At 42.3% G+C, this 26,900-nt stretch overlaps 2 protein-coding genes across 3 annotated transcripts; one reads left to right on the top strand and one right to left on the bottom strand.

The window, feature by feature from the left end:
* Positions 1 to 14: 14 nt before the first annotated feature.
* On the bottom strand, positions 15 to 13,726 carry STKLD1 (serine/threonine kinase like domain containing 1). Of its 2 annotated transcripts, XM_086625172.1 has the most exons (19): positions 13,664 to 13,726; positions 13,099 to 13,194; positions 12,584 to 12,628; positions 10,926 to 11,000; positions 10,191 to 10,295; positions 9,912 to 9,982; positions 9,207 to 9,322; positions 8,602 to 8,714; positions 8,340 to 8,500; positions 7,771 to 7,901; positions 7,077 to 7,160; positions 6,136 to 6,252; positions 5,214 to 5,348; positions 4,185 to 4,313; positions 2,943 to 3,071; positions 1,921 to 2,049; positions 1,261 to 1,398; positions 869 to 948; positions 15 to 116 (listed from the first exon to the last, which is right to left on the bottom strand). In XM_086625172.1, exons 1-19 carry the CDS (start codon positions 13,676 to 13,678, stop codon positions 48 to 50), a joined length of 1,938 nt encoding a protein of 645 aa, XP_086481298.1. In that variant the 5' UTR covers positions 13,679 to 13,726; the 3' UTR covers positions 15 to 47. The 2 variants fall into 2 exon arrangements, with proteins under 2 accessions (XP_086481298.1, XP_086481299.1); XM_086625173.1 differs by lacking the exons at positions 12,584 to 12,628; positions 13,664 to 13,726 and having other exon boundaries at positions 13,099 to 13,440.
* Positions 13,727 to 14,128: 402 nt separating this feature from the next.
* On the top strand, positions 14,129 to 26,359 carry SURF4 (surfeit 4). Its single transcript, XM_086625049.1, has 6 exons — positions 14,129 to 14,180; positions 21,592 to 21,778; positions 22,925 to 23,001; positions 23,577 to 23,620; positions 24,545 to 24,731; positions 24,970 to 26,359. The coding sequence occupies exons 1-6, from the start codon at positions 14,133 to 14,135 to the stop codon at positions 25,234 to 25,236; spliced, it is 810 nt and encodes a 269-aa protein (XP_086481175.1). The 5' UTR covers positions 14,129 to 14,132; the 3' UTR covers positions 25,237 to 26,359.
* The last annotated feature ends 541 nt before the right edge of the window (positions 26,360 to 26,900 follow it).

The following is a 26,900-nucleotide window of genomic DNA, read 5'->3' as shown; positions in this document are numbered from 1 at the left end:
AGGATCCAAGCTTTTATAGCCAAACCAGATGTGTACAAGTCTTGTTGTTATACAAAAAGTTTTTCTTCTACTTCCCGCATTTTCAGAAGTGTTGCATCCACAAGGGTCATTATTTCCTGTTGAGAAATGCGAGAATTGTCAAATACAAGATTACCTTGTTGCTCACCTTATTTTTATATTCCTTTATTAATAAAAACACTGTGTCTAACATAGGCCTTTGAAGTGAGTGGTGTTTTAAACGTGTGGTTTGATTCTGCAAAATTCAAAGCAGCTTTAATTACCAGACTGAATACTAATGCTGTGATTTAAATAATCTGGATACTGGAAGGTAACAAGGAATAGGTTTCAGATTTAGCGGTTGTGTGTCGCACACTGTATTGTCAGAAGAAGAGTCTTCTGGTCTTGTCTGTGCTTTGCTGCTTCTGGTGTTTCAACAGTTACCTTTTTTTCAGTATGCCTGCTTGTTGGAATAGTTAAATCTTCAGGCAAACTGTCACAAGGGTTTGTTTTGTTGAGTTTTTTAAAGGATGTCACTTATTAAGTATATTACATCCAATTATTTTTACTTTATGCTTTATTTCTGTAAACTTTAGCCTGTTTTAGTATGAAGAATGTAGTAAATCAATGTAATGTAATGGTATAAAAGACCAGAAGATAGTTTTAAAAAATTACAGCATAAAGCAAAAAAACCTTCCAACTGCTTGTTTTCAGTCATTAGAAATAGTCTTACAAACTCACTTTTCACCCCATGTATACATAATTCTGTAAATTTCTGCACTATGCAATTCCATCTATTTGAGAATGAGAAAATCCATAGCCAGAAATAATATACTAAGCACCCACATTTTATTATCAGTGATCTACATACCATCCTAGATGGAAAACAGCTTTTTATTTCAGACAGCAGTTCTTCCAATTTCTGAGACAGCATATCCAGCACAACGTCCTCTGTAATGTAAATGAACAGGTTAATTTATGGTTACAACTGCCAATGGTTTCAGCAGGAGCTAAAGGAGAGCAGGGAGGGGACATCTACACAAACAGAAGGCAAAATAAGATGAAGTTACAACATTATAACATCAAAGGGGCATTTACAACTATTCAAGAACAAGTGGGATGAACTCTCAGTTCCGATTCATCCTTTCTCAGATACATAGTAAGTCTTTCTTGAGAGCAACTAACATCTCTGTTAGGTTTTCTTTATTATCTGCTGGAGGTGGGGGAGAGGAAGAGGCTCAACAAATACCACCACCATCTCACCATACTGAACCATCTCGTTAATCAGCATACAGATACTTTCCACCACTTCTGGATCATCGAAATGAAGGTGGTAGGCATCTTTGATCAGGTTTATTCCACTGCCTTTTGAATCCATTATAAATCTCAAAGCTGGTATTTCTGAAAGGGAGACAAACGCTGCTGGGCTAATTGGTATCTGCAGGCTGCACTGTCTGCTCTCCAATCCCCTCTTCCAGCTAGCACACTCGTAATATTTTTCCAGATAGTTGTGTCCACTATTTTCAGTCCTCCTAAAAGGTATTCTGAAGCATGCTTGGGCAACAAGTAGAAGACCATACATGCAGCTGACAGTGTCATGCATAGCAGAAGTGATAGTTTATTGTTTTCACATTGTTTGAGCTCTACCCTTTTACAGAGTTGAAACAAGTTCATTCTAAAGTAACAAAACACTCAATAGATCAGATTGTGCTGATCTAATACTTCTCATACATGCAGGCCGAGTCCATGAGAAGAAAAAAATTTGCACCTCCAGTTTCACTATTTCCTCTTCCTGTCCCACAAAAAAAGCTTAACTCAGAAGAGCAAATGTCAATCCCAATCCCAATATGAACTCTTGACTACACAAAACATCTACTTCTGAGCTGATTTGCAATTAAAAAAAAAAGACTTGCTGTATGTTACCAGATAGCCTTAGCAGGCTTGCTAATGCCAGGCAGGCATTCTTCACCAGCAGTGGTCTTCCTGGGGTCTTCCGGAGTGCATCCAGCAGAAGCGCTGTTGTGGGCTCATACTCCTTTTCAGTTAAGCAACCTTTAAAAAACAAAAAAAAACCATACAAACCCCCAAAGCTTCAATATTCTCCAAAGCCTTTAAAACACTCATCAGCATTTTAACTTCTGCCTCCTGTTTCTGAAATTATTTTAAATTATGTGATGAAAGTTACAAAGCAAGCATATGAAAAGCTGTATTGCAGTAAAAGAGGTCCAATCAAGTCTTACCATGAGTTGATCGACAGGTCCAAGAGAAATTTCTGATACATCTTCTATGTTAAGATTCCCTTTCATTCTCCAAGCCAAAATGAATAGAGAGGCCTGAATACTCAACCTATTCTGCTGGTGAGTACTAGAAATGAGATTTCTTGGGGGGGTTGCTCAGCTCTTCCCAGTGGAAGGATGGCATAATCATATGGCCATATTCTTGCATGAGAAAGAAACAAGACACAGCAGTACTGCAAGGATGTGTTTCTTAGTGCACATGATAACGAGAGATGCGTTTTATTTTTTAATCAGAAATATTGTTCCCAATTTACAAAGCAAATGGCATAAAAACAGACCTCCCAGCCCACGCTGCGCAACACTAATACTGTGTTCAAATGAGCAACACAAATGGGATTCTTGGTCTTAAAAGAAGCCAGAGGGAGGGCTCTGCACAACAAGGCTCTTGTAGCTGCCCATCATTCCAGTAGCCACCAGCACTACCTAGTTATGTAATTGCTACAGCTCAAAAATAGCTTCATCAGGGAGTGTTAAGAGAGCAAGTGCACGGAAGACTGGTTAAGAAAGGATGCAAGTCCCTAACTCTGCTGCCATCTGCAGAGCCTGCTAAGGCCGAGCAGCCTGCACTTCAAGGATCACCACTGACAGACATGTTTGGCATACTAGCCTTTTCTGTGCACAGGGGACAAGGAGGCTGGGAACACACACCTTGGAGTGATAATGCCCATAGAGCTGAGCAAGCAGACTCTGTAACGGTTCCATTCTGGAGGTGCTCTTGAAGGACCGCAGAGGTGACAGGGACAGCACTCTTCAGCAATGCTTGGTCTACATTATTCTCTAAATCACCATAACAAGAAGGAAATGCATCAAGCAGGGTTGTTTCATCAAGTAGTAATACCATCAGCACATTGCATGTCAAATTATGCCAGTAAAACCTTAATGGGTGATGGTGTTGGAGTAATGCAGCATTTTAGTATGGACAACAGCAGAGAGAAGGCATTTAAAATGTGCAAAAACAAATCAAATTTTCAGGACTAATGAATACCAATGTTTACTGCAGAAAGATGAACTTCTCCAGGAACTAGTTTTCTTTGCCATTTAAATTATACTTGGTGATCACAGCAAGAAACCTCAAAAAACCCACCTTTTTGACAGAATACAGTCCACAGGATGGATATTTAGCTGGTCACATAAATCAAATGGGTGGTTTGTTGCACAGAGGGAATAAAACACACTAAGTGCAATTCTGCACATTCTGTGCTTTCAGCCTTCCTTGATGATTAGAACACCACACACCTATACAAGAATGTATCACAGAAACAAATCCTCCAAAAACTCCCAGCATGGTCTCCTAAGAAGGGGTCAGCTCAAGCAATCACTCATGGCTCTCCAGAACTGTGGGATGATTCTGGTTTAGTCCTAAGGCAATGGGAAGAGTACATTTGCTATCTTGCCAATCACATTTCTTTTGGAAAAGCAGATGTCCAACTCAAGATTTAGCCAAGTGCTGCCAAGAGAAGTGTGATGCAAAGAAATAAGATGCTATTAATTCAAAATGCTATTCTGATACCTTATCTAATATGCTGTTTGCACTGCACTCCCTCTACTAAGAGCAGAGCAAAGTGACATGACAAACCATAAATTGTGTGTACCCTTTCATTTCTGACAGTCTGTGCATAAGCCTTATCTTGGCCTAAATGGTAAAGATTTGACTTTGACACCTTATCACAAAAATGGTTGCTATAAAGTCTGCATTAGGTTTTAGTTTTCTCTCATTTAACTCTGGCCAACTTCCAGTTATTCTAGTAGTGCTGTGGAGACATCTTTCTATAATGGGAGAAAAGACAAATCCAGTCCCAGCAACAGGAATGCCTGAACTCAGTTAGGCACAATACCTGCTGCCTTTCAGTCACACGAGTCGAGGCACAATACTCACTGTGTTCTACTTACCACTCGCAGCCAAGCTCCAGAGAACTCCGCAGCAAGACAGGCAGATCTTTTCATTACGAAGAAAATTTCTTAAAATTGACAGAAGGTCTGGAATTATTCCAACTTTCCTTAGATTATCTGCAGCAACTTCTGAACAACACAGAAAAAGAAATTCTATATAATCTCATACTTTTGCCCCACTCACTGCCCTCTCAACAGACAGCACGACCAACTATATTTAAACAGTGATAAACCAGGAACATGATAGTGTCAGATGGACAAAAGAAAGCAAGAGAACAGATTGAATTCTTTAACAAGATGCACTTAAGCATAGTGTTTAGTACAAGTGACCCTTTCAAATGGATGTTTGGCCCTTCTTTTCCTTACAGATCTGAAATGTACAGACCAGAAAAGGTACTGAGGGTATAAATTACTATTTCTCAAATTTTTGCAATTTAGCAATTCAAGCTACCTGAGCTTCAGAATTAGGAAACTGTATAAAAATAGTTTGGTCTAGATGGCAAGTTTATTTGTACACAACACTTTTTTTTAAGATTATCCCCTCACTGCTCAATCCTTCTATAAACATTTGTAAGTTCTGATGCCTGTTGAACTGACACAGAAAACAAGTAAAAAATACTGTAAATATTTAGCAATTACAATCTCAAGAGAATAACCAAGTAGAGAAGTTAGGTAGAATTGTTTCAATTCACCATGACACAGCCAAAAATAGACTCCAGGTTCTATGCCCTCATTTTCCCAAGCACTACTATTAGCACAGTTTGCACTTGTTTCCAAAACAAGATGAAATACAGGACTGCTCTAATAGATTTAATTCTGTAAGTATCTGAAAGCCTCAGCAGTGTCTCATACTTTCAGGAGTGTTATCTTACCAATATCTAGTAGATTTTAGCAATATTACCACTATTAAACTAATACCTACAGACATCCACATCTCTCAGTGAAGTCATGAGTTCTGCATTATATCTTGGATTAGATTATAAAAGTAGAAACATAAGAACATTCCCCAAAAAATTAACAGTGACCCACCACTGGCTGAAATCATCATCAATAGTGTGCACATCAATGAAAGCAACTCTTCATTTCCTGAGTGTATTCTCACTGTGTCTACCAGAGAGCTGATCACATTCTCATCCAGGGCGATCGCCACATCCTGTTCTAGAGCTGCCAAAAGTAAACACTTGAACAGAATAAAGATTTGAGTGGCTTTGAATGAAGTTTGAAGCCCCTGCTGTCATCATAAGCAAAAGATGAATTAACAGCACTTCTTCATGTTACTGTATCCAAAAGTTACTTTAAGTTTTCTTTTTCTGAAACACAATTCTTACTATTTTCAAGCTTGTATCATTATTTCTTCCCTCTGAGGGTGGTGAGGCACTGGCACAGGTTGCCCAGAGAAGCTGTGGCTGCTCCATCCCTGGAAGTGTTCAAGGCCAGGTTGGATGAGGCTTTGGGCAACCTGGTGTAGTGGAGGGTTTCCCTGCCCGTGGCAGGGGGCTTGGAACTAGATGATCTTTGAGGTCCCTTCCAACCCAAACCATTCTACTATTATCAAGTGTTACTGGGGTAAATTGCCAAGAAAGTGACAGCAGGGACCACACAACAGACCAGAAAGTATTCTATACTTTTATGGTTTGAAATTCAAATACCAGAGCCCTTTAAGTCTCTTATTTACACAGTCTAGTAACACTCTACATAACATGGAAACAAACTTGGTAGCCTGAGATCAGTAGCCTGTGTGTAAAATTAACACTAACATAGAATTCATGTATGCCAGTCCTGAAGTGAGCCCAGGAGAATCCAGACTCTTAAAGCTTGTTAAATTCTTCTATTACTTTAAATTTATCCCCCAAATCATTATTGAACCCCTTTCAAACCTTATCTGCTACATCTAACTTTACAAGAGATAGGCTGTATTACCCAGCACAAGTTGGAAATCTCATAACTGTACCTTGACTAAAAATTTCAAGCAACAAACTGCAACCATCTACTTGTAACTTGAGAGAATCCACATGAGTCTTCATGGCAAAAGCGATCAATTCTGTGAACTTTAGTAGATAAGGCAAGGCTGTGGGGAAAAGAAATGATTTGAGACAACGTTCAGTTACACAGTTTAGAACACTCAGTTGGTACCTATGCTCCAAAACGCAAGAGTTCCAGTTTCAAATAAATTTGAGTCCCTGTGGACAATGTGATACAGCAGAACAACATTCTTGAATCAAAGAGAACAAAAGGCAAGTATAGATGGAAGAATACAGAGTGAATTTTGCACTCTCTATGGGAAATGGCTCTTATTAAAGACAGCTGCGAGGGGTAGTCATGGGGTAGAACATTGTGCAACGTTGGCAGCACGTTTTATAACTGCATTAACATGGTGCTTTGAAAATATTAATCTTGATCTGAAAGATGAGTCTGGAAAACACATGGGATGTTTCTGGGAGAAAATATACAGTCTTGCCTTACACAGCTTTACTAGACACACAGAAACTAGACACGTATAGCTTGCTTTTGTTCTACCAGTCTTATAGGTCTGGGCATTACTCCCAAGTTGCCCCAACGATGATAATATGAATTACCTTCCTCAAATGACAGTTTGCCAGTTCACCATGGTTGCCAATTAAAATACCACTAAATTTTTTTCCAGTGCTTATCTCTCTTATCCAGTAAAACACCTCTGCTGTTCAACAAAAGCATTTACAAAGCAATTACCAACACAATCACATCAACTAGTCAGCTATCCCAGTACGTTTCAAAAAATGAGAAATAGGAAGAGCACAATTTCATTCTCATTTATTGTCATGAGAATTTCTTTCCTTCTCCTATTTTCTCTTCCTATTATCTCAAAAAGTAAGGAAAAAGCAGAATAAATAAATAAATAAAATAGTGCCTTACTGCTTTTATCTCTTACAAAGCTGGCAAGGTGCTGAATGGCTTTAGCCTGTACTTCTTCTATATCCCAGAAAGCCTGCATGAATTCTACATAAAACAAGAAAATTCTTCTAACTCTTTGATACTTATAAAAAGTACTTATAAAAGCACATATAAAAAGCACTCCAAGTTCTCTATTTTGTGCAAGATGTGAATTGATATAAATGAAAGTAATGTAATTTGTGATTGTTGAAGAGAAAAGACTTTTCCCCTAACACTTTAAACATTTAAATGGTTCACCTCTATAATCTGTGTATTTGGCATTATGTATTTTGGGGACCTGTTGGAATATTAAATCAGAGCAAGGATAGGGGCTTTAAATAGCCTTTTCAGATTAAGAGAATATTTTCCTTAGACGGAAAAAAACAGAGAAGATCCTTTGTTGGCACAAATTGGCCAACGTGGTAAGTGGTGCTCCACAATTTTCTAAGGAATGATCTTTGACCCCGTTTACTTTATGCAGTAGGTATGGTTGGTAATCTTAGGAGGTTACAGAAAAGGCTTTACAGTGATCCTTCCTCCAAATAGTATCCCTTTTATTTCAAGTAAAATGAATGTCCAATAATTCATTTTCAAGTAGAATATATGCTGATTGGAAAACACATGGGTTTATTTCCTATGGAAGTCACCATTGCATTAGTCTTATTTTCCTTATTACCTAGAACACTTTCGATTCCTCCCTCAAGGAGCACATCTATTATTTGAGGAGGCAAAGACTTTTTCAGATTTACTAAAGAGGCACCAGCAACATTCAGGCATTCCCTAATAAATGGAGCATCAGTCAGATCCCTAGAATTACAAGAGACAAAAGCAGTACCATTAAGTTAGAAGTGGTAAGTTAAAAAAGATTTCTACAGGTTTTGTTTCATTTTGATATAAAAAGCTAAAAACACTTCTTTGAAGACTGGATTATTTTTGACAGAATTTACACAATTTACTTCAAAACAGCTAATGAAAGAGCTTACATTGAGCAAGCCATATTTAGGCTTCAAGTTAATGGCTTGTAAAATCAAGTATAACATCATTCTATAATGTAACTCTTCAAAAAAGGACACTTACATATATCAAATGACCACTTTGACTTTTTTTAATAACTCAATTTGTCAAGGCAGTAAGATTAGCAACCTTAACTCAATTTCTTTCAAACAGCAGCTAACATTCCCGTATTTGTGAAGGTAGGTAGGATTTAAGACAAAAAATAATCAAGTGAAAACATCCAGAACTCACTTTGCTGTGGGTCTCATACTGGGCTCAATCTGTAGCATCATAAATAAAATTGGAAATAAAGGCAAAGAGCTGTTATCTCCACTTTGCATTAGTGTCAGAACTCCCTCAAGACGGCTGGCATCCTGTTTAATATCCTGCAGTAATGAAGTTCTATCTTCTGCCTGAAAAGAATATAGTATCAGAAGAGCTTTCACCCACTCGTTTTCAGATATCCTGGTGGGCCAATGACATTTTAAATCTACAATGCAGTATTATTACATACGTTCAGAACAGAGCAGGTTGTCATGTCAAGTAGAATACAACCTAGAGACCAGATGTCAGATTTCTCAGTAAAAGAAAACCCAAATGTTTCCGGAGCCATCCAAGACTTGCTACCTGTTAAAATAAGAATCACATGGTAACGTTGCTGACATTGTACTAGACCCAGTTTTTGCTTGCACATGCATGAACTGCAGGCAATTGTTTTACGTCCAAAAATAGAGAGATTCTGCAGAGATTAGACTTTTTACTGGTGATACACCACAAAAGACTAAGAAACACACCACAACTAATGAACAATTTTCTAAGATGTTACTGCATATGTATCCAGCGAAAAAGGGTTCCAGCTGCATCTGGTGCAGAGTTCTGAAACTCACAGACATATCTATAGTTTTCAGTTGTGAACACAATTAATGCTGCAGGCAACTGCCTCTGAATACCCTATTCATACATTAGAAGACAAATATAGGAGACAAAAAAATGGAGAAAAGGGGGAGGGAAGATAATTTTTTCCTCTTTGGCTGATTTTTCTCTGAGGACTAAAAATATTCACCATAATTGAATCTTTTAAAAATAAAGTTAAAACGTTAAAAAAAAATATATATCTACTTTCTTCCACTCTTATTTTCCATTTCATCTCATCTGTCATAAGTGTTTCTGTGCTGAAGTCGCTAAGCATGAAGGATGCTTCACCAGTCACAAGTACGTTGGATGGCTTGAGATTTCTGCAACACAAATATTTTCTGTCAGCCTGTGATATCAGAGTCTAATGATATATAACTACAGGTTCCCAGCATCTCTACACATCAGGAAGTCTGGGATGGTGGTGAGGAATTTGGGTTTTTTTGTTTCTGGTTTTTGGATGTTTGTTTTTTTAAATATACAAGTTATAATCAACTGAAATAGAATTATTTTCTTCTTTTACTGTGAAATGCTTTAAAATTTGTGATTGCAACAGATTTATCCGAACGTAGAATGCAACGGTTGTCTCTTATTTTAGACACACAAAGTAAACCTCGTCCATCACAGCCACCAAAACGTTAAGTACTAAAAGAGATGGTCAATATTCAAGTACTAGAATTTTAGCACATTCAAAACAAGAGAGAACACCTCGTTCAACAGATAATTGTAGACAAAACTCAAGAAATAGATGAGTTCAGAAGTCACAGAAAACATAAAGTCCAGAATTTCTAACTCCTACTCCCCCTTTTGAACAGTAAAATTCACAGCCTCTAAGTGAACAGCTGTGCTGAACCAACAGTCTCTGCAAACAACAATGACCTATGAGGCAAAGAGAACAATATTTCTGCCCACCTGTGGAAAACGTTTTGTTTGTGTATATAAACCAAAGCATCCACCATCTGTCCCAGGAACTTCTGAATTACCTGTTGAGCAAATATACATGAAAGTGTAACTTAAACACAGTAACTTCCAAATATCTTTTGGAAGATAGCTTCCAAAACCAGCCTTCAGCAGAACACTGTGCTTTGAAGATTTTGGAGAGGACTTTGAGAAAAAGGGAATACAGAAGAAGAAATATAAAATCAGTGAGACTCTGCCAGTTCAGCCAGATGCCTCTTCTGTACTTTTTACCATGTCTGTTATTTTTTCTGACTTCTGCCTTTTTTCCTCGATTAGAGATGAAAGATCTCCTTGGCCTGAGTGCTGCATTACCAAACAAAGGAACAGAGACGATATCTGTAACAAAACATTACACAAAATTGTCTAATTGTTCACAGGTAATAACATATCCAGTAACAAAGATAAAACTGAGCACTTTGCCAAAGTGGTGTGTGCCATGTTCATCAACACTAAGTTGTTCTGAGATGATTAATCTCTCACAGAGGAGACAATATTTACTTTCTTTTATTAAAAATACAGCAAGTCCATTGTTCTTTTTAAAAAACATTATCGAGCATCTTATCTAAAGCCATAGAGGACAACTCAAGTCAAATATACATCCATAAAATCAACACAAATTTTGCCTGAGCACTGAAAAAATCTGCAAATAAATAAATCAGTGCTTTCAGCTTCCCATAGTTTCCTATAAAAGGATTTTCACGCAGGCATAAAAATCAGTATTGCACATTGATTCACCGCAGAATCTGTGAGTCAGTATGCAATACTGCCACACGATGGACTCCAATCCATGTATCTTCATAGCTTTTCAGTATGATCATTCAGAAGTTAAAAGAGTAGGCTTGTTTCAAATCAAGCTTTTTTTTAACATCTCACACCAATGACCCCCAATTTAAACCCGCAAAAATGCTTACATGCCAACAACATTAATCATGTGTTCCAGTTTAACCAATCCTATTTCATTCTCACCTCGTTATCCCAAGTCACAAACAAATCCTTGTAAGCACAGATGTTTGAATGATGAAGTTTTAGCAAATCCATTGCCTGCATAGAATAAAAAAAAACAGAGAGCACTTTCTATAGCTACACAGTCCCTCTCTCTTAACAGGAACTTAAACCTAAGCCAGTTCCTGATTTGTTCATGTCACATGTCTGATCAAATTTGTTCAATGTGTTATATATTTGCACACAGAAGCGTCAAGTTAAGGAAAATATTTCAGTAAGACTCTACTCAACGCAATGCTGTAACAGCCTTGTGAGATTCAAGGATGTAAACTGATCCTTAGGGACATGATATGTAAACAGCCCCCTTCTTCAGTCCCTAACATCCAAACCTGAAAACATCTTAGAATATGAAAGCCAAGATGATTTTTCTAGCATAGCCATTATTTCCAGTAACCCTGACGCAAGTTGTACCTCAGGAAATATGACAACACCAGTGAGATGCTTATCTCCTTGAGTTAGTTTCTGCGTAGGGCTCTAACGATTACCAATTACTTCAGCAAATTTGCTGATGTTGTGAAAGGTAAAAAGAATTCAACTTACTCTCCTGTAGTTGTGTTTGTGGCTGTGCAGACACAACAGAAAATCTAAGAGCCTTGCTCCAAGCTAGCACAACTGCATTTATTTCAATAGACACATACATCACCAGAAAAATTGGGTCAAACTTGATCAGTAAAGTCATTCTCAGTACATAAAGAGGTCACCTCTTGAGCAGGATGAAGCATCTGTACAAACATGTATTCTCACCCATTTACAACTGCAGATGTCATGCACATTGGACACTGCAAGACTAATCATAGAATCATAGAATGGTTTGGGTTGGAAGGGACCTCAAAGATCATCTAGTTCCAACCCCCCTGCCATGGGCAGGGAAATCCTCCACTACACCAGGTTGCCCAAAGCCTCATCCAGCCTGGCCTTGAACACTGCCAGGGACGGGGCACCCACAACTTCTCTGGGCAACCTGTTCCAGTACCTCACCACCCTCAATGTAAAGAATTTCTTTCTTATATCTAACCTAAATCTGCCCTCTTTCAGTTTAAATCCATTGCCCCTTAATCCATCAAGTGCTACTTCACATGTTTTGTTGAAACAAATTTTGGTATTTTGATAGTATTTCTGATGTTGCTTTTTACTCAAGGGATTGAAACAACTTTGCATTAAAAAAAATTACAACAAAGGAAGAAAACCCAGTCAAATCATTCACTCCAAAAAACATTCAACTCCGAGAAATAAACATATAACGAAATATGTTGACCAGAAATCAAGTTATTAATAATAAACTATAAACAGACCAAAGTTCTCCTTCAGTTTGAAGGCCAAAAGGATGAGCTTTGCTCTTTGTCTTCAGCACGCAACAAATACAACTCCTGAAAAAAGACTACCCTCTGAGAACAGCCGTCCATTTGAATTTACATATTCAAATATAAGAACAATTCGTACAAAATCCTGGCCTGAGCACAAGCAGAGGGCAAGGAAAACACCTCTCATAATCCTACCTGGCATAATCCTACCTGGTTTACATCTTGACTACTTATTTAGCTAATCCGTGCAGATAAAAGACTTTGTTCTGTTAAGACTTTGGTCTTTGTAAGTGAAGTAGTAAGGCAAAGCTGCACAGATACCTCCTTCAAGGCCTCATTCGCTTGCCTTTCTTCAATGCACTCAACCTGCACCAAACAGAAGACAAGGGTGAGACTGTAATACAGAAACAGTCAAACTTTAAGCCAAAACAATCTTGCCAAGATGACAGGAACTGCAAATTCTGTATGAATTGGTGTAAGTTTTCGATGATAGCTCCAATCTCTAATGTTTGGAGCAGTCTTGTTGGGAGATGGCGAGAAGGGAAGTTTTAAATGAGCCTGCAACAGCTGGCCAGTCCTTCTCCTGCACTGTCAAAGTAGCAGCCAGCTAAGGTGAAAGTGCACTGGATGGACCTAAACAGGCTGCTCCCCTTTCCCCCTTTCTAACTTCAATATTCTAGGAAACAATCTTCCAACTTCCAAAACAGCAGCACAGTGTACATAAGCCTGACTAGTGGCCAAGGTGCCTAACACGTTTGTCTGTTACTACCAGAAGTGCCCATGGAGATGTCAAATGTGCCAACAGACTCTTGTTTTCCTAGCAACCACTTTCTCACCTGTTTTATTACATATTTCTTCCCTGCATCCTTCTCAGTTTTCAGTTCAGCTACCAGCATAGTGCCCAGCACCCCAGGCTGCAGTTGCTCCAGCACCTGCAGGACGGAGGAGAGACGCCCAGCTCCAAGGAACGGAACAAACAAGGCAGAAAACCCCTTCCAACCACTTTCCCACAGATATTCTCCACAAAACACGTATCTTCAGTTCCCTGTGACAGGGCCACCAGCACCCCAACTCCAGAGACACAGAGGCCCTCCTTCCCCTCTGGGGCACCCCCCCCTCACTTTCCAAACCCTGCTGAGAAAAACACCTCGATTTCCTCAGGGCCACCCACACCCTAGCCATGCCCTCCTTGGGGCCACCCAGCCCCTTCCTCAGAGCAACTGACACCCTCCTCAAAGCCACACACCCCTCCTCAGGGCTACCTACATCCCCTCCCCGTGGTCACGTACTACCTGCAGGGGCACCTACACCCCCTCCCCAGGACCGTGTAGCCCCTGCACCACCCACAAAGAAGCAGCCACCCCCTTCTTATCAGGCAGGGTCAGGCCCTTTGGGCAGCACCTCGTATTTCTCCATGGCGGGACAGGGTGCCGGCTCCCAAGGAGGCGGGATGATGCAGAGAGACCCCCGGGACAGCCCCTCTACTGCCAGCAGCTGGCACCCAGCGGAGCGCAGAGAGACAGCGACACCGCTCCTTCCCTTCCAGCCACGCTCACAGACCGAAAAACCGCCGTTAACGCTGCCGAGAGGGCGCAGAACCGGGCGCGCAGCAACCCCCGCTCACGGCGGTACCGCAGGGCGCGGCTCCTTTAAGTGCGCGGCGCGGGGGGGCGGGGCCGTGACCCCGCGTGGGCGGGGCGGGGAGGCCCCGCCCCCCGCGCGCCGCGCGGCCGCGCTCGCGGCGCCTTTAAGGGCTGGCCTACGTGGCAGCAGCGGCCCAGCGCGCGGCGCGGCGCCCCCGCCCCCCGTGAGAGCGAGGCCGGGCCCAGGCGCGCAGCAGCCGGCAGCGCCCTCCCGCCCCGCCGCCGCCATGGGCCAGAGCGACATCATGAGCACCGCCGAGGACTTCGCGGACCAGGTGCGTGCCCGCCCGCCTGCGCTTCCCCGACCGGGTGGCTTTTGTGCGCCGGGCCGCTCCCTCGGGGGCTGGGGGGGACGCCTCGGAGGGCCCGGTGCTGAGGGAGGGCGTTGGGCCGCTGGGCTGGGCCGTGCCGGGTGGGCTGAGGCGGTGGTGGCCCAGGCCCGGTGCCCCCGGTAGGGCTGTGGGCATCCTCGGCCGCACCGCCTGTGAGGGGCTTCTTGGGGCCCGCTCCCCCGCCGGCGGAGGGGCGGCTGGAGCAGGCCCCGCGGTCGGGCCCCTGTGGGGCTGGCGGTCCCTGCCCTCACGCGTGCTCTGTGGCCGCCCCTGGGCTGCTTGTAGGCCGGAGCAGGCGAGTTCTCCTTGGAAGCTGGGGACTGAGTAAATGGAAGGGGGAGCAAGGGGCCGAGGTGCTCTCTTGTAAGCCGTCCGGGCTGGCAAGCGGGGCTCGAAGGGGTGTGGGAGGCTGGCGTGGGGTGATGGTGACATTAAAGCAAAAATCTGAGTCCTGACTGGTGTCTGGAAACCCAAACTGGGAGAGGCTTGCCGGCACCATAGTGCTGTGCTTAGAAGTGGGGCAAAAGGAAAGCAAACAGCCTGAGGCTGTGTTGTAATCCTTACGCTTATTCCAGTGAAGGCCTTTGCTGCTTTCTCTAATAAACAGAAATTTATGGTCTCTTATTATATGTGAGAGCTGGAATATTTTGAGTGTGTGCAGGGGGGTTGGAACAAGATGATCTTTGAGGTCTCTTCCAACCCAAACCATTCTATGATTCTATGGTTGATCTGCTGGCGATGGTGTTGGAAGGATTGTCACTGTCATGGTGATTCATCTAACTGAAAATACGAGGCAGCGTCTAATCGTATTTAGCAAGTCCTGTACAAAATCTGATTCTGCCAGGTTCTACAACTCTCGCTGTGGAAGCGATGAGGGTTGTGTGGTGCACGATAACACGTCACAGCTTTGAGAGGGCTGTGCTACCTCTGTGTCTTTAACTGAGATTCACTGGGAAAACCTGTTCTGCGCTTCTTCCCCACCTCTAGATGAAAGACTTATTTTAGAAACAGCTTCTTACAGTGTGTGGAGTGTTCAGTTTACGGGGTGTCTGGGTCATCTTCGTCATCCTCTGTTTAGCTTGTTCCCTCTCCTTTTAGAGAAGAAAGTAAACTATCACTATAGTGTTCAAATTACTTGCCAAAATTTACAACACTTGTCCTGACCTTTTTATAACACCTCTCTATTTATTCCTCTGTGACTATTTCTAGATGTCTGAACACCCCTTTTTCCATACTACTGAAAGCTCTTTTGTCCAGCTAAAATGCAGTTTGCTTCCTCCTGAAATGAGTTTTAAATGGCACAACTTTATTTGTGCTTGGCCACGTTCTATTTAAAGATGAGTCTTTCCTTTAGCCGCAGAATTTGGAGCGTTTGCATACGCTTACCCATCACATTGCAAAACCATTTTTATGGCTTTCCAAGTAACTAGCTGCTTTGATAAATCCTGCCTCCAAACAGCCACTTTGTAGCTCACTTGGATGCTTTCAGTGCTATGCATGCTGCTAACTCAGGATCACACCAGTGTAGGAGTGGAGAGATTTATTGAACAATAACCTTTGTTATATATTGCGAAGTTAATGCTTGGCATTACGGAAACGGTTAGTTCATCTTGGATTAAAAAAAAAAAATACTTGGAACATTTGGACTGAAATTATGTTGAAACTCCCCTTGATGGAGGCGGAGGTAGTGAATCTGGACAATGGCTGTTCTGGGAGCTGGATGCATTCTCAATGATATCCTTGCTTTCTCCACTCCCTATGCTGGTGTTCAAGACCTAATGAGTCTTAATTTCTGCAGCATAAAAGCCCTGTGGGGAAAAAGTTACTGCTACTTCCATGGCTTATCAGTATGTCCTGAACGTCTGTTACAAAAGGAAGAATAATCTGTTCCTTAAATGCTAATATTTAAGCTTGATTTTTCTCAAATACTATAATTTCCATTTGAAATAGAAAATTAGGCCTTGCATGCCAAGGTACTTGTCAGAAGTCTCCCCTGAAGTACAACAAGTGGCCCTTGATCCGGAGGAGAACTGGTGCACTGAAGGCATGGGCTTACAAGGCAGCTGAGCTGCCTGGCAGCTAGTGATAGGTGAAAGGGCTTGTCCTGCTTCTCCCAAGGCTGTGTTCCCCTTCTCTCTCACACCAGGACCGAGATGAACTGGCAGGAAAAAAATTTGAGTTGGTTTTCCTGTTGGTTCCAGTTATCTCATGGTTTAATTCAAGCGAGCACCAGTGCTAGTGATGGGATGGTGTATGACGAGAACTAGCCATGAGTTTGGCTTGGCTGTAACACGGGTTTGTAGCCCACAGGTGCACAGTATGGCTGGTGAGCTGCTCTGCTTGGAGCTGCTAGCAGTTTCCAAGGGCTGCAGTGGGGGAGACAGCCATTCTGTGGGTGGTGGGAGTGGTCCTGTTGGTTTCAGAGGAGGCAACTTGTTAGATACTGGGGAGAGTGGGAAGAGCTGTTAAGGGTTCTTTAAGTGATAGACAGTGCAGGGAAATCAGGATCTTGGTTCAGAACGATGACTAGCTACAGGCTTTATGGGTTGGTTTGTTTCTAAGCCCTGTAACACCAGCCCAATGTTATTAATTAAATAATTTATGTCCTTACATACTAGAAATTAAGCCAGTTTTTAGTGATTCTTGTTAAAATATGACATGCCAGGCCCTTCACTGCAGTCACCACGTGCTGCTGACATTATTGCACTGAAAACAGCTGTATCTGGGGCCTGTACCAATCGTTTAGGGTTATAGAACTGGTTGTCTCCTCTGCAATCCCCGTAAAAGGGAGCAGATCTCGAGCAACTCTTCTGGTGTCTCTAATAATCTTCAGGAATGTGGGTGCCTGGTATTTCTGCTGTTCTGAAAAAAAAAAATTATGGCAAAAATGCAAGGAGACTATTGAGTCATTGTGCTGCAGCAAAAGAACTCTAAGGGAGAACCAGACTCTGGGGGTTTGATTTAATTTTCCAACATAAATACTGATGCATGTTGTTCAGCTAATTCTAACATCTCTGTATCCTATTTTGCAGAAAACAGAAAGGAGAAGAAAACATTTCATTGTTATTCTGAACTTTTTTGGGGTTTGTGTTAAACTGAATTTGGAAACTATCACGGTAATGTAGTCATGTCAGTGCACTGATCCTTCAGCGTTATAAACGGAAGAGGCTGGGAAAGAATCTTCCCATGAAGAGACAGCAAAATGCAATACATGACTAAGGGAGGTTGGATTAGATGATCTCTAAGGTCCCTTCCAGCCTATGCCATTCTATGATTTTAAAGACTGGATTAATAAATAGCATTTTGGAAAAGGGAATTGGTACAAAGCACACTTCAGGAGTGAAAAGCATTGCCATGAGAAATCTTCCTGCAATTAAAAACCTGATTAAGGCTGCTGGCGATGTTCTGGTGGGTCAGAGCTCTCTCCTTCCCTTTTGAACTAGACGGGAATGCCTCTATTCCCGGCCCTCATGACTGGTAGACTTTGAGCTCAGTGTGATGGGTGTTGCTGTCCTTGTCTTGAATAGGTGGGATCTCCTGAAATGGATATATGTAGGTTGGTGAATGGAAGTAATTTTTTTCTCTCTGCCAGAGGACTGAACATCCTATTCCAGAAAAGATTACTGGTGTCCCAGACTGCTGGGTGTCTCTGTCCTCCCAGAAGAAAGCAATTCCTTAAATGAATACAAGCTAGATATTGGGAATACGCCTTTCTCAGAAGCTCTAGGCTAATAATGCTGTAGATGAGCAGACTTCATCACTGGGATTGTAACTTCCCTGATGCAAGAACACACACGTGTACACACAGAGAACAGGGTTCTGCATTTGGGCAGAAGACACCTAGTAACAGCAAGAACTCCCAGCTCCTGACTGTGTATTGGTATTAAAAGGCCTGTAATTACATGATGGTATGTGTGCTTTTAACAAAATGGACTGGATTTTTAACAAATTTGAGACTGTTGTGAGGGGGGTGTGTTTTAGAAAGTGTGATGAGTCAAACCAGAATAATTTCATTACCTCTCTTTGGGCAGGCCTCTATGGGTTTGAATATTTCAAGCCTCCTTTTGAAAAAGGGGTTCTGAGCAGAGATTAGACTTGGGGCTCCCTGGATCCTCTTGTGCATCTTTGCTTGTTAAGCTAGGAGGAGTGTTTAAATCTATCTTTGCCTTTCTAATCTTGTTAGAGGGGGAAGTGACAACACAAAGCCCCTCCGGTGTATGTTAGTGACTCGACTGCCAAGACAGAACCAGCTGTTCTTCTTTAAAATAGTTTTCCTTTTCCATTTTGTTGTCTTTTCTCAAGATGTTTTGCCTCTCGCAAGGAGGCAGTGTGTGCCAAGAGCAGTTGATGCAAAGCCCATAGCAGCAGAAGCCATCCAACTACTTGATGTCACGAGTCTTTAATGCTGCCACCTCTGTTGATGCCAACAGTTTTGGTTTGGCTTGCAGGTGTTGTGCTTAGAGGATTCTGCATTTCGAGTCCCGTGCCTCAGTTGGGCATGTTTAACTGCAGCCACGTTTCCCATACGTGCTGCTTTTATCTGTGTGAATCAGAAGGGAAGTGGTCTCGGGGTACAGCGTTCTGAACCACATGTTGCTAGTGGTGTGTAGGAAACCAGTGTGTCCAGTACTATTCAGTCCCACTTCTAGAGAGCTCCTGGTTCTTCTAAGTTCCTCTGTCCATTACTTAGGTGGTTTATGCCTGAGTCTTTTAATTGTAAAATCACTTGATGTCTGTTATGCTCTCGCGTTATCATGTAATTGCTCTTTGTTTCTCTCGGAATCTCCACGGCTAGCTGTTTTTTTGGCTTGGATTTTTGCTTGTACAGTCCTTTTGAAGCTTTTTTACCATTAAGCTTGCTGTGTACGGGGGTTTCAGCTTGTGTGTGGCAAGGCAAACACAGCTACATGAGTTATGGGTGTCCGAAGATGATTCGTGTCATCATAAGGTTGCTTAGCAGCTGCCTTAGGCTCCAGTTTTTCTGACTTGTCTTAAGCTGATTGGATGTGTGTGCTCATGCTTAATAGTGTTTAATTCCCTCTATGCGCCATGAGAACAGGTACATGTTAAATGCCTTCTTGGCTCCTTCACCTGCAGTGTTGGCAGTTGTTTGGTTTTGGGAAAGGGGAAGATGGAATCAGGTCACATGACCCACTTTGAAACAACAAAGATGAGGCCCGGAGGCAGGTATCCTCTCTGTTGGCTCCTTTTTTCAGCCTTCCCACAACAGTGTGTTTTTGTTTTTCCTACAGATGCCCAGAGCTTATCCTTTCATTTCCTTTTAGACCAGTGTTGCCTGTTTTGTCTTGTCAAGGCAGACTTAGTACAAAACCAAAAGTTGTTTGTAAAGTATTTCCAACACCACGTTATCCTTAGTATTCCTTAGCAAGCTTGCCCAAATGCACGGTGAAATCCAGGATAGAAGAAAGCTGTAAACCAAGATGTGTGTCTTGGTGACAAAGATCACAAATTTTCTTCTGACTCATTCATCCAACTGTTAAGATGGCTTAAAAAAGCCTGGAGTGGCAGTCCTGAGTCAGAGTGCACTTCAAATGCACTCGGTTAACCTGAGTCCTGACCCTTAGACTCTGGATGCATGCAGTACTTCTACTGTGGCTTGTTCTGGTACAAATTGTTAAGCATGTTTACTAGATTTTATTTTATTGTGATAATCTTCAGTTAACCAGTAAGCAAGGCTTGTTATTTGCATAGGATTTGGAAGAACCTTTAGTATTTACTAATTACTGTGTCAAGAATAAATTTTCAGAAATGGGTCTAGTCTCCTTTCCATGCTCCCATATATACTGAAAGCATGCAATGCTGCCAGAACTTAAAAAAACAAACAAACAAAAAACCAATGTTCTGCCCAGAAACAAACTGATCAGCTGTTTTGTCTAACCTGAAGTCAATGTAAATACTGAATTCTGAAAGAAAATGGTTGTGTGCCTCTGTTTCTATACTGTAGTTCAATGATGTCTGGAAGACATCTGTACACCTGTGGGTTCCCCCACCCCATTTCATGCCTGAAGTGTTCTGATATTGCATAAGCTGTAGGAATCAATGTGCCTCACAACACATGAAACTTTATGGGGGATAATGAGATTTTTGTTAAAAGGCTCCTCCTGGTTCTAACGCAGAGATCTCTGCAGAGCCTGGCTGTTCTGTGTGAGGGCTTGTGGTATGGGCATTTGCTTTCACAAGTGTCAACCTGCCCAAACTGCTCCTGTCATCCGAAGGTAGAAACCTGCTGGATGATCTTGTAAAGTTAGTTTTCGATGAAATTTACATTTGTTCTTACTAGATTGCACTTAAACAGCAGCCTACACTGGCTCCAAATGTGTCCTGTTAGTGATCTGGCTGAGCTTAGCGCGTGCATGAAACGGGCCAGGTGCTAGCTTGTGTTCAGAGTGACACTGCAAATCCTGGTAGAAGTCTCCATTAAACAACAACTAGTGCTATTTAGGACACTTAGTGACAGTTAAGCACTCATCATAACCCAGAGGCAGTAAGTTTTCCTGTGGAGCACGTTGGTCTAGACCCTGTTTGGCAATTCTGTATTTGCTCCTTTAATTATTGTAACTGTAGAGCAAGTGAACCAGTGACTTTGCAGGGTGAAGGGGTATGTGGGACCAGATGGATCTCGCATTCCCAAGAACTAAGGCTCAGCATCAAATTGTAGAGATAAATGCCTGTTTTCTTTCTGTAGAGGATGCTATTTGTAATGGAAGTAGAATCTGTATACATGTGTGGAGGACAGAAGATGTGATTTCATGCAATAGCTGTGCTGATCTAATAGCTGCTGCTACACAAGTGCTTTTTTGAGCTGTTGGAGGGAACTAGCTTGGCATAAAGCTTATTAATGTTTTTTAATTTTTACAGAATTAGTCTTCTGTCAGCCTGGCTCCCAGAATCAGTTTGTTAAAGGGTGTTGAGTGCCTGAACATGTGGGTGGGAGTAGTATTGCCCTTTCAGCTCCTGGCTATCTGATAGTTGAGCTGTAACATGAAGCTCTGAGATAAATAAACGAAAACCAAGGTCAGCCTTCATCTAGTAAGAGCACGGTTCCAGTTAAATGGAAGCGAGCTGCTGGATTCTGCTTTTCTCCAAGTCCTTGTCCAAGATGCTCTTTGGGTGGAGCATGGCAACAGGTTTTCCCCACTGCTCCCAAGTGTTCTGAAACTGGAGTGGAGAAGAAATTTATTTCTTCTCCACATTTCTCTCCAGATGTTAGTGACATCATGTGTATGATGTCATGTGTATGACCTCTGAGTCTGCAGAGTCCATGGGTCTGTTATGCCCCGAGTATCATCACCTTGCCTTCCTTCCCTGCTGACGATGCTCTCTGCCCACGCAGTTCCTGAGGGTGACGAAGCAGTACCTGCCTCACGTGGCCCGCCTGTGCCTGATCAGCACCTTCCTGGAGGATGGCATCCGCATGTGGTTCCAGTGGAGCGAACAGAGGGATTACATTGATGGCACGTGGAACTGTGGCTATTTCCTGGCCTCCATCTTTGTGTTCATAAATCTCTTCGGACAGCTGAGTAAGTGGCTCTAAGGCTGTTAAGGTGGATGCCAGAGTGCTCCAGTGTGTCTGCCACCCTGGCTCATGTAAGCACTGTGAATCATGTAAGCATGGGATGCCTCACTGGCTTCTTAATAGCCATGGATAGCTTAGAACTGGTAGTACTACCCAAGCTGAATGGAAGGAACTCTTAATTGACCTGCTTCAGCCTTTCCTGGAAGCAGTCTTAGAGAATTTCTTGTGACACCACCTCTGAGTTGGAGATGCTGAGTCCATTAGGACAATCTGTGTTCAGTTCTGTACGTACGTCTATAAACATGCCCTGAATTCCCTAGATGAAATGATCATATTCTCTTACACAGGGCAGTGTAAAGACTTCCTCAGCCTGCTGGGCTTATGGGTATTAATCTTAGTGGCAAAGTCTTATCCTGCAGTTGGTACACTTAAGCCTGAGAGGTGCTTGTGTCAGATTTTCAAAGCCCGGGAATCAAAATAAGCCCAGAAGCAGAGCTTCTGTATGCGTGCCAGATGGACTTAGGATATCAGAAATGGAGAGAAGTAAAATTCTTCTCTGTTTATATTATGTCCTTGATCTACTGTTCTTTGCTTTGCCAATTTCTTGTCTTATGCCTGGGTTTAGATTTTTTTACCCTCGTATTTTTGTGTAGAGAGTCATCTTAATTTAATGTAGTTACCAGTCCTGATGTCAGAGTGGCAAAGGCTGTCAGTGCTTTGTGACAGAAGACTTGAGAAAGGATATAGAACAAAAGCTTTCAAGTAAAAGGAGTGCAGCATGTTTGCCCTAACAGTTATCTCATTAAAAAAAAAGAAAATCCGTGGTAAGTTGAGTTTCTTTTTAGCTTCTTTACAGCAGCTATCAGTGTTAAAGCATTAACAGTGCTGTGTGGTGGGGACTACATTCAGCATGTGCTTACCCCTTTGTAAAATAAAAGATACTCTTGGAATTATAAAACACTTTAAAACGCACTAAAAATTCCTGGTTCTCAAACTTGTTGTGCCACTGTGCCGTTAAAACTTCCTGCTTGATGTTCTCTATGGCACAGTTGAAAGAAATGGGAGTCTGCTCAGTTCGAAACGAGTTAGTGTTCCTGCAGCACCTTTTCCTGTGCAAGAAGTGTAACTGTGTTCAATTTCCCCAACTCAGGCGGCTGTATCCTGGTGCTGAGTAGGAACTTTGTGCAATATGCCTGCTTTGGACTGTTTGGAATCATAGCATTACAGGTAGGAGGCTTAAGTCTTCACCCCTTCTAAACCATACCTCCCATATCTTCTTTCTTAGCCTCAGTACCACCACCATAATGAAATAAAACTTGCAGTCCTGAAATTTTTCTCTACCCTGGCCTAATGCCAGTCCTCAATGTCATTGAACTGTTTTGCTGCTTCTGTTCTTGTGGTGTGCCCAATAGATCTTTGGCTGTAATTGTAATTAGTCAGCTGGAGATGTTGATTCAATACTTAACCAGTTTAGCAGAAGTCAATTTACCTGTATGTCAGTAAGGTGCCTTCAGTGCACAGCTTTTGTAAGGACTGTCCCCATCACAAGGGATTGTAGCTAGTAGCATCCTTCCTGTTCAAAACCGATGTGGGCACTGAAGCACAAGTAAATTGTGCTTTTATTTCCTGTTTTACACTGACTCATCAGACCACACTGATGTAACCTACTTTGTTTCCTTCAGTGAGTAGAACATGCTTCTAATTGACTTCTGCTATGGATAGTACAGGCTGGAGATAATAACACGAGTTCAGAACTTCAGTGTCATTGATATGGTGCTTTAACCTGTGTTTTCTTTGCCTAGACTATTGCATACAGCATCCTATGGGACCTGAAGTTCTTGATGAGGTATGTCTACTTCTTAAAGTTTTTATCAAAACAGAATGAAAACTGTTGTCTGTCACTGTCTGATAGAGGAAATTACCTTTTCTAGAAAGATTTTACAAATGATGCATTTACATTAAACAAGAAACAACAGTGTTTAAAAAAAAAAAAAATCAGTACAGTCTGTTAAACCATAGACAGTGGGCTCTTCACTGTAGCAGGGAAAGACTAATCCTGACCTGCTAGGATCTAAGTGCTTCTGCTACTAAACTCCTTGCTGAGAGCTCACAAACAATTGTCTGGACTGGATCAGTGAGCTGCTCTTTCCTAAACGGCTAAAATAGTAACCGTATTTATGCATGACTGAAGCCATTTTGCAAGAAAACTAAAGCATGTAGGTATTAGAGTGGTTTCTGGGATTTTACATCTCTAACGCCTTCTCTGAGTAGAAGACAAGGTTCTTAAGCATGAGCTTTCTTGTGATGGCTGGTTTTTACCTCTTCACCCCTCTCCTCTGAGGGGAGGGCAGGGGGCAGCACAGGAACTGTACACTGGGCTTACTACAACCCTGTAAATGTGTAACTTCTTTCAGCAGTACTGCTGCTCTTTTTTTTTCTCAAAGCAACCTCTGAACTACTGTGGCTAATCCAGAGGCACAGAGTAACTTCAGCACAGCTGAATTCATGCTGTAACACACGCCAAGCAGCTGTGTCTGAGTCTGGCAGGCTGCATGTGTCTGTGGGCTTGTGTAAATTGCTGTCGTGTACCATGCTGGTAGTTCAGCTGTGAAGTGGAATGCAGACCCCATAGCAAGGTGCAGAGTGTGTCACTCCTCACTATCATGCAGGTTCTTAATGAGCTGAAGTTGTCAGATAAGACTTTAAATCTATGGATCAATGCAAACTGTAATAAACTGCCTTTTTTTTTCCTATTTCTGTCTGTCTGTAGGAACCTTGCCCTTGGGGGAGGCTTGCTGCTGCTTTTGGCTGAGTCGCGCTCAGAGGGGAAGAGCATGTTTGCTGGTGTCCCCACCATGCGGGAAAGCTCTCCAAAGCAGTACATGCAGCTGGGGGGCCGTGTGCTGCTGGTCCTCATGTTCATGACACTGCTGCATTTTGATATGAACTTCTTTTCTGTAAGTATCCAAGTATGAGTTAAGGAACTAGAATATAGTGCCAACTTCCAGATTGGCTGCAGGACCTACTCAATGTTTAGCATTTAAGTCTATTTTTTAGTAGAATTAATATTTAGAAAAGTTGTTAAATCATCTGTGCCACGGCAACTTGTTCTGCTGAACTTATCCATGCTCTATTCTGATGTTGGTGTATCTATTTTAAGACCCATTTGTGAGCTTGTGGGTTTTTTCCTTGCAGATTCTGCAGAACATTGTGGGCACAGCCCTGATTATCTTGGTGGCAATTGGCTTCAAGACTAAGCTGGCTGCCTTGACTCTAGTCATCTGGCTGTTTGGCATCAACATCTACTTCAATGCCTTCTGGACCGTCCCAGCCTACAAGCCCATGCACGACTTCCTCAAATACGATTTCTTCCAGACCATGTCTGTAATTGGAGGGCTCCTCCTCGTCGTTGCACTGGGCCCTGGTGGAGTCTCCATGGATGAGAAGAAAAAAGAGTGGTAACAGGAATAGTAACACTTCTTGGGACATAACATATTATTAAGTCCAGAACTGATTCTCTATGGATTCAACAAAAACTGCCAGCATTTTACACGTACATGCCCCCTTCCTGTTAAAGGCACAGATGTTCTGAATTTGATTTACAGTGGCACCAGTAATACAATAGATAAAAATCCTATTTCTTCAAGGAATGTTGCCTAGGCTTATTCTAACTTCCTAGATTTGGAACTAACCCAAGGAACCTGCATTTTGCTGATGCTTCAGTGAATTGCAGGAGAACAGTTGCTGTCTCTGATGTCAGCAATGTTTTAAAATTTTAAGTACTGTGAGCTGATACAGCTGTATTGTTCAGTGTGCTGTTGGGTTCTAGCTACAACTAAAAAAGTGGATCCCCTTCCTCACCCTTATCAAAACTGTCTTGTGCACAAGGAGTTCCGTCGCTGGTTATAGCATTGCTTATCAAGGTGGAAATTAGCATCCAAAAAGAATAATCACTGTTATTTTGCTGCTCAGAGGCTTGTAATTCCATTTTGCTTAACGTTTGGGGGCAGGAAATACCTCCCCTCTTAAAAGGCAAGAAGAAAACCCCAGAACTAGTTTTACCTCCCTCTAGGTAAAAAAAGGGAGAGGGTTTTCTAGTGTGTCTGTTTCCCCTCTTGAGGGGAATGAGGGAGAATCCTGTATTGCTAATCAGGAATTCTGTATGGCTAATCAGATTTTTAAGAAGGAGGAGGGGAGATACTTCTGAAGAGACAGAATGTTAGATTCTGTTAAAATTATGTGCCAAAAGAACTGTTTATTCAGCATTCTTTCCCGAAAGTTACCCCTCCGACAGTTGAATTCCCAAGAAGGGAGCCAAGTTGTGCTGCGGGTTCCACAATAAAAACTCCCTTCTGCTATTAACCAGCTTTGATCCATAAATGCCCTAAATTCATATCTGAATGGCAGGTTATTGGTGAAAGTGTCTTCAGAATTACAGAAACCCCCTTTTCCCTGCACTCGGTACCTGCAAGATGAGAGCGGTCAACCTTCCAATCTGTACTCTTTGCTTCTTGGATTCACTTCTGTCAGCCTCTCAACTGGAAAAGTCCCAGTTGACCCAACAGCTGAAGAGGTGGGGTGCTGAACTCTCGCCAGTGCAGCACCTTCTCTCTGCCATCTGTAACCACACCGGAGATGTGTAGGGAGGAAATGTGGGAGTCAGCTGTGTGCTGCCATAGCCCCAGTTCTCAACTCCAGTATGCAAATGGTTATAGCTGAAGAATGCAAGTGCAAAGCCTGTGCAGTAAGCAGCCAGGGATGTGACTTGTATGTTCAGAGGGATGGACACGTCAGCGTAATGGTGAGGAGACAGGAAGGCCCTGTTTTCACCTCTGTGCCATGAACATGCTTAGTGCTGCTCAGAGGAGACGTTTTGTCCTCTGCTAGTAAACTAGGTGAACCTGTTTCACTAGATCATGAAAGAATTCTAGAAAGCATGAGCCCTGCCAGCTTGCTCATGTTTCATGGATTCCTTGCACTGTTGTCTCCCTTGGGAAAGCTGCTCAACTGTTCAAGGAGTAATTCAGCTGAACGCCTCCAGTGGGAGCTACTTACCAGGGTCTTCTGGTGAGGACACGAACCTGGAGAGTTCAGTTCAACAGTTCCTTTTTTTAGGAGTAAGCTAG

Source organism: Tauraco erythrolophus, chromosome 22 (genome assembly GCF_009769465.1).
Source record: "Tauraco erythrolophus isolate bTauEry1 chromosome 22, bTauEry1.pri, whole genome shotgun sequence".
Classification (NCBI taxonomy): Eukaryota; Metazoa; Chordata; class Aves; order Musophagiformes; family Musophagidae; genus Tauraco; species Tauraco erythrolophus.
Note: the sequence above shows the minus strand (reverse complement) of the source record. Positions and strands in the feature narration are given on the sequence as shown.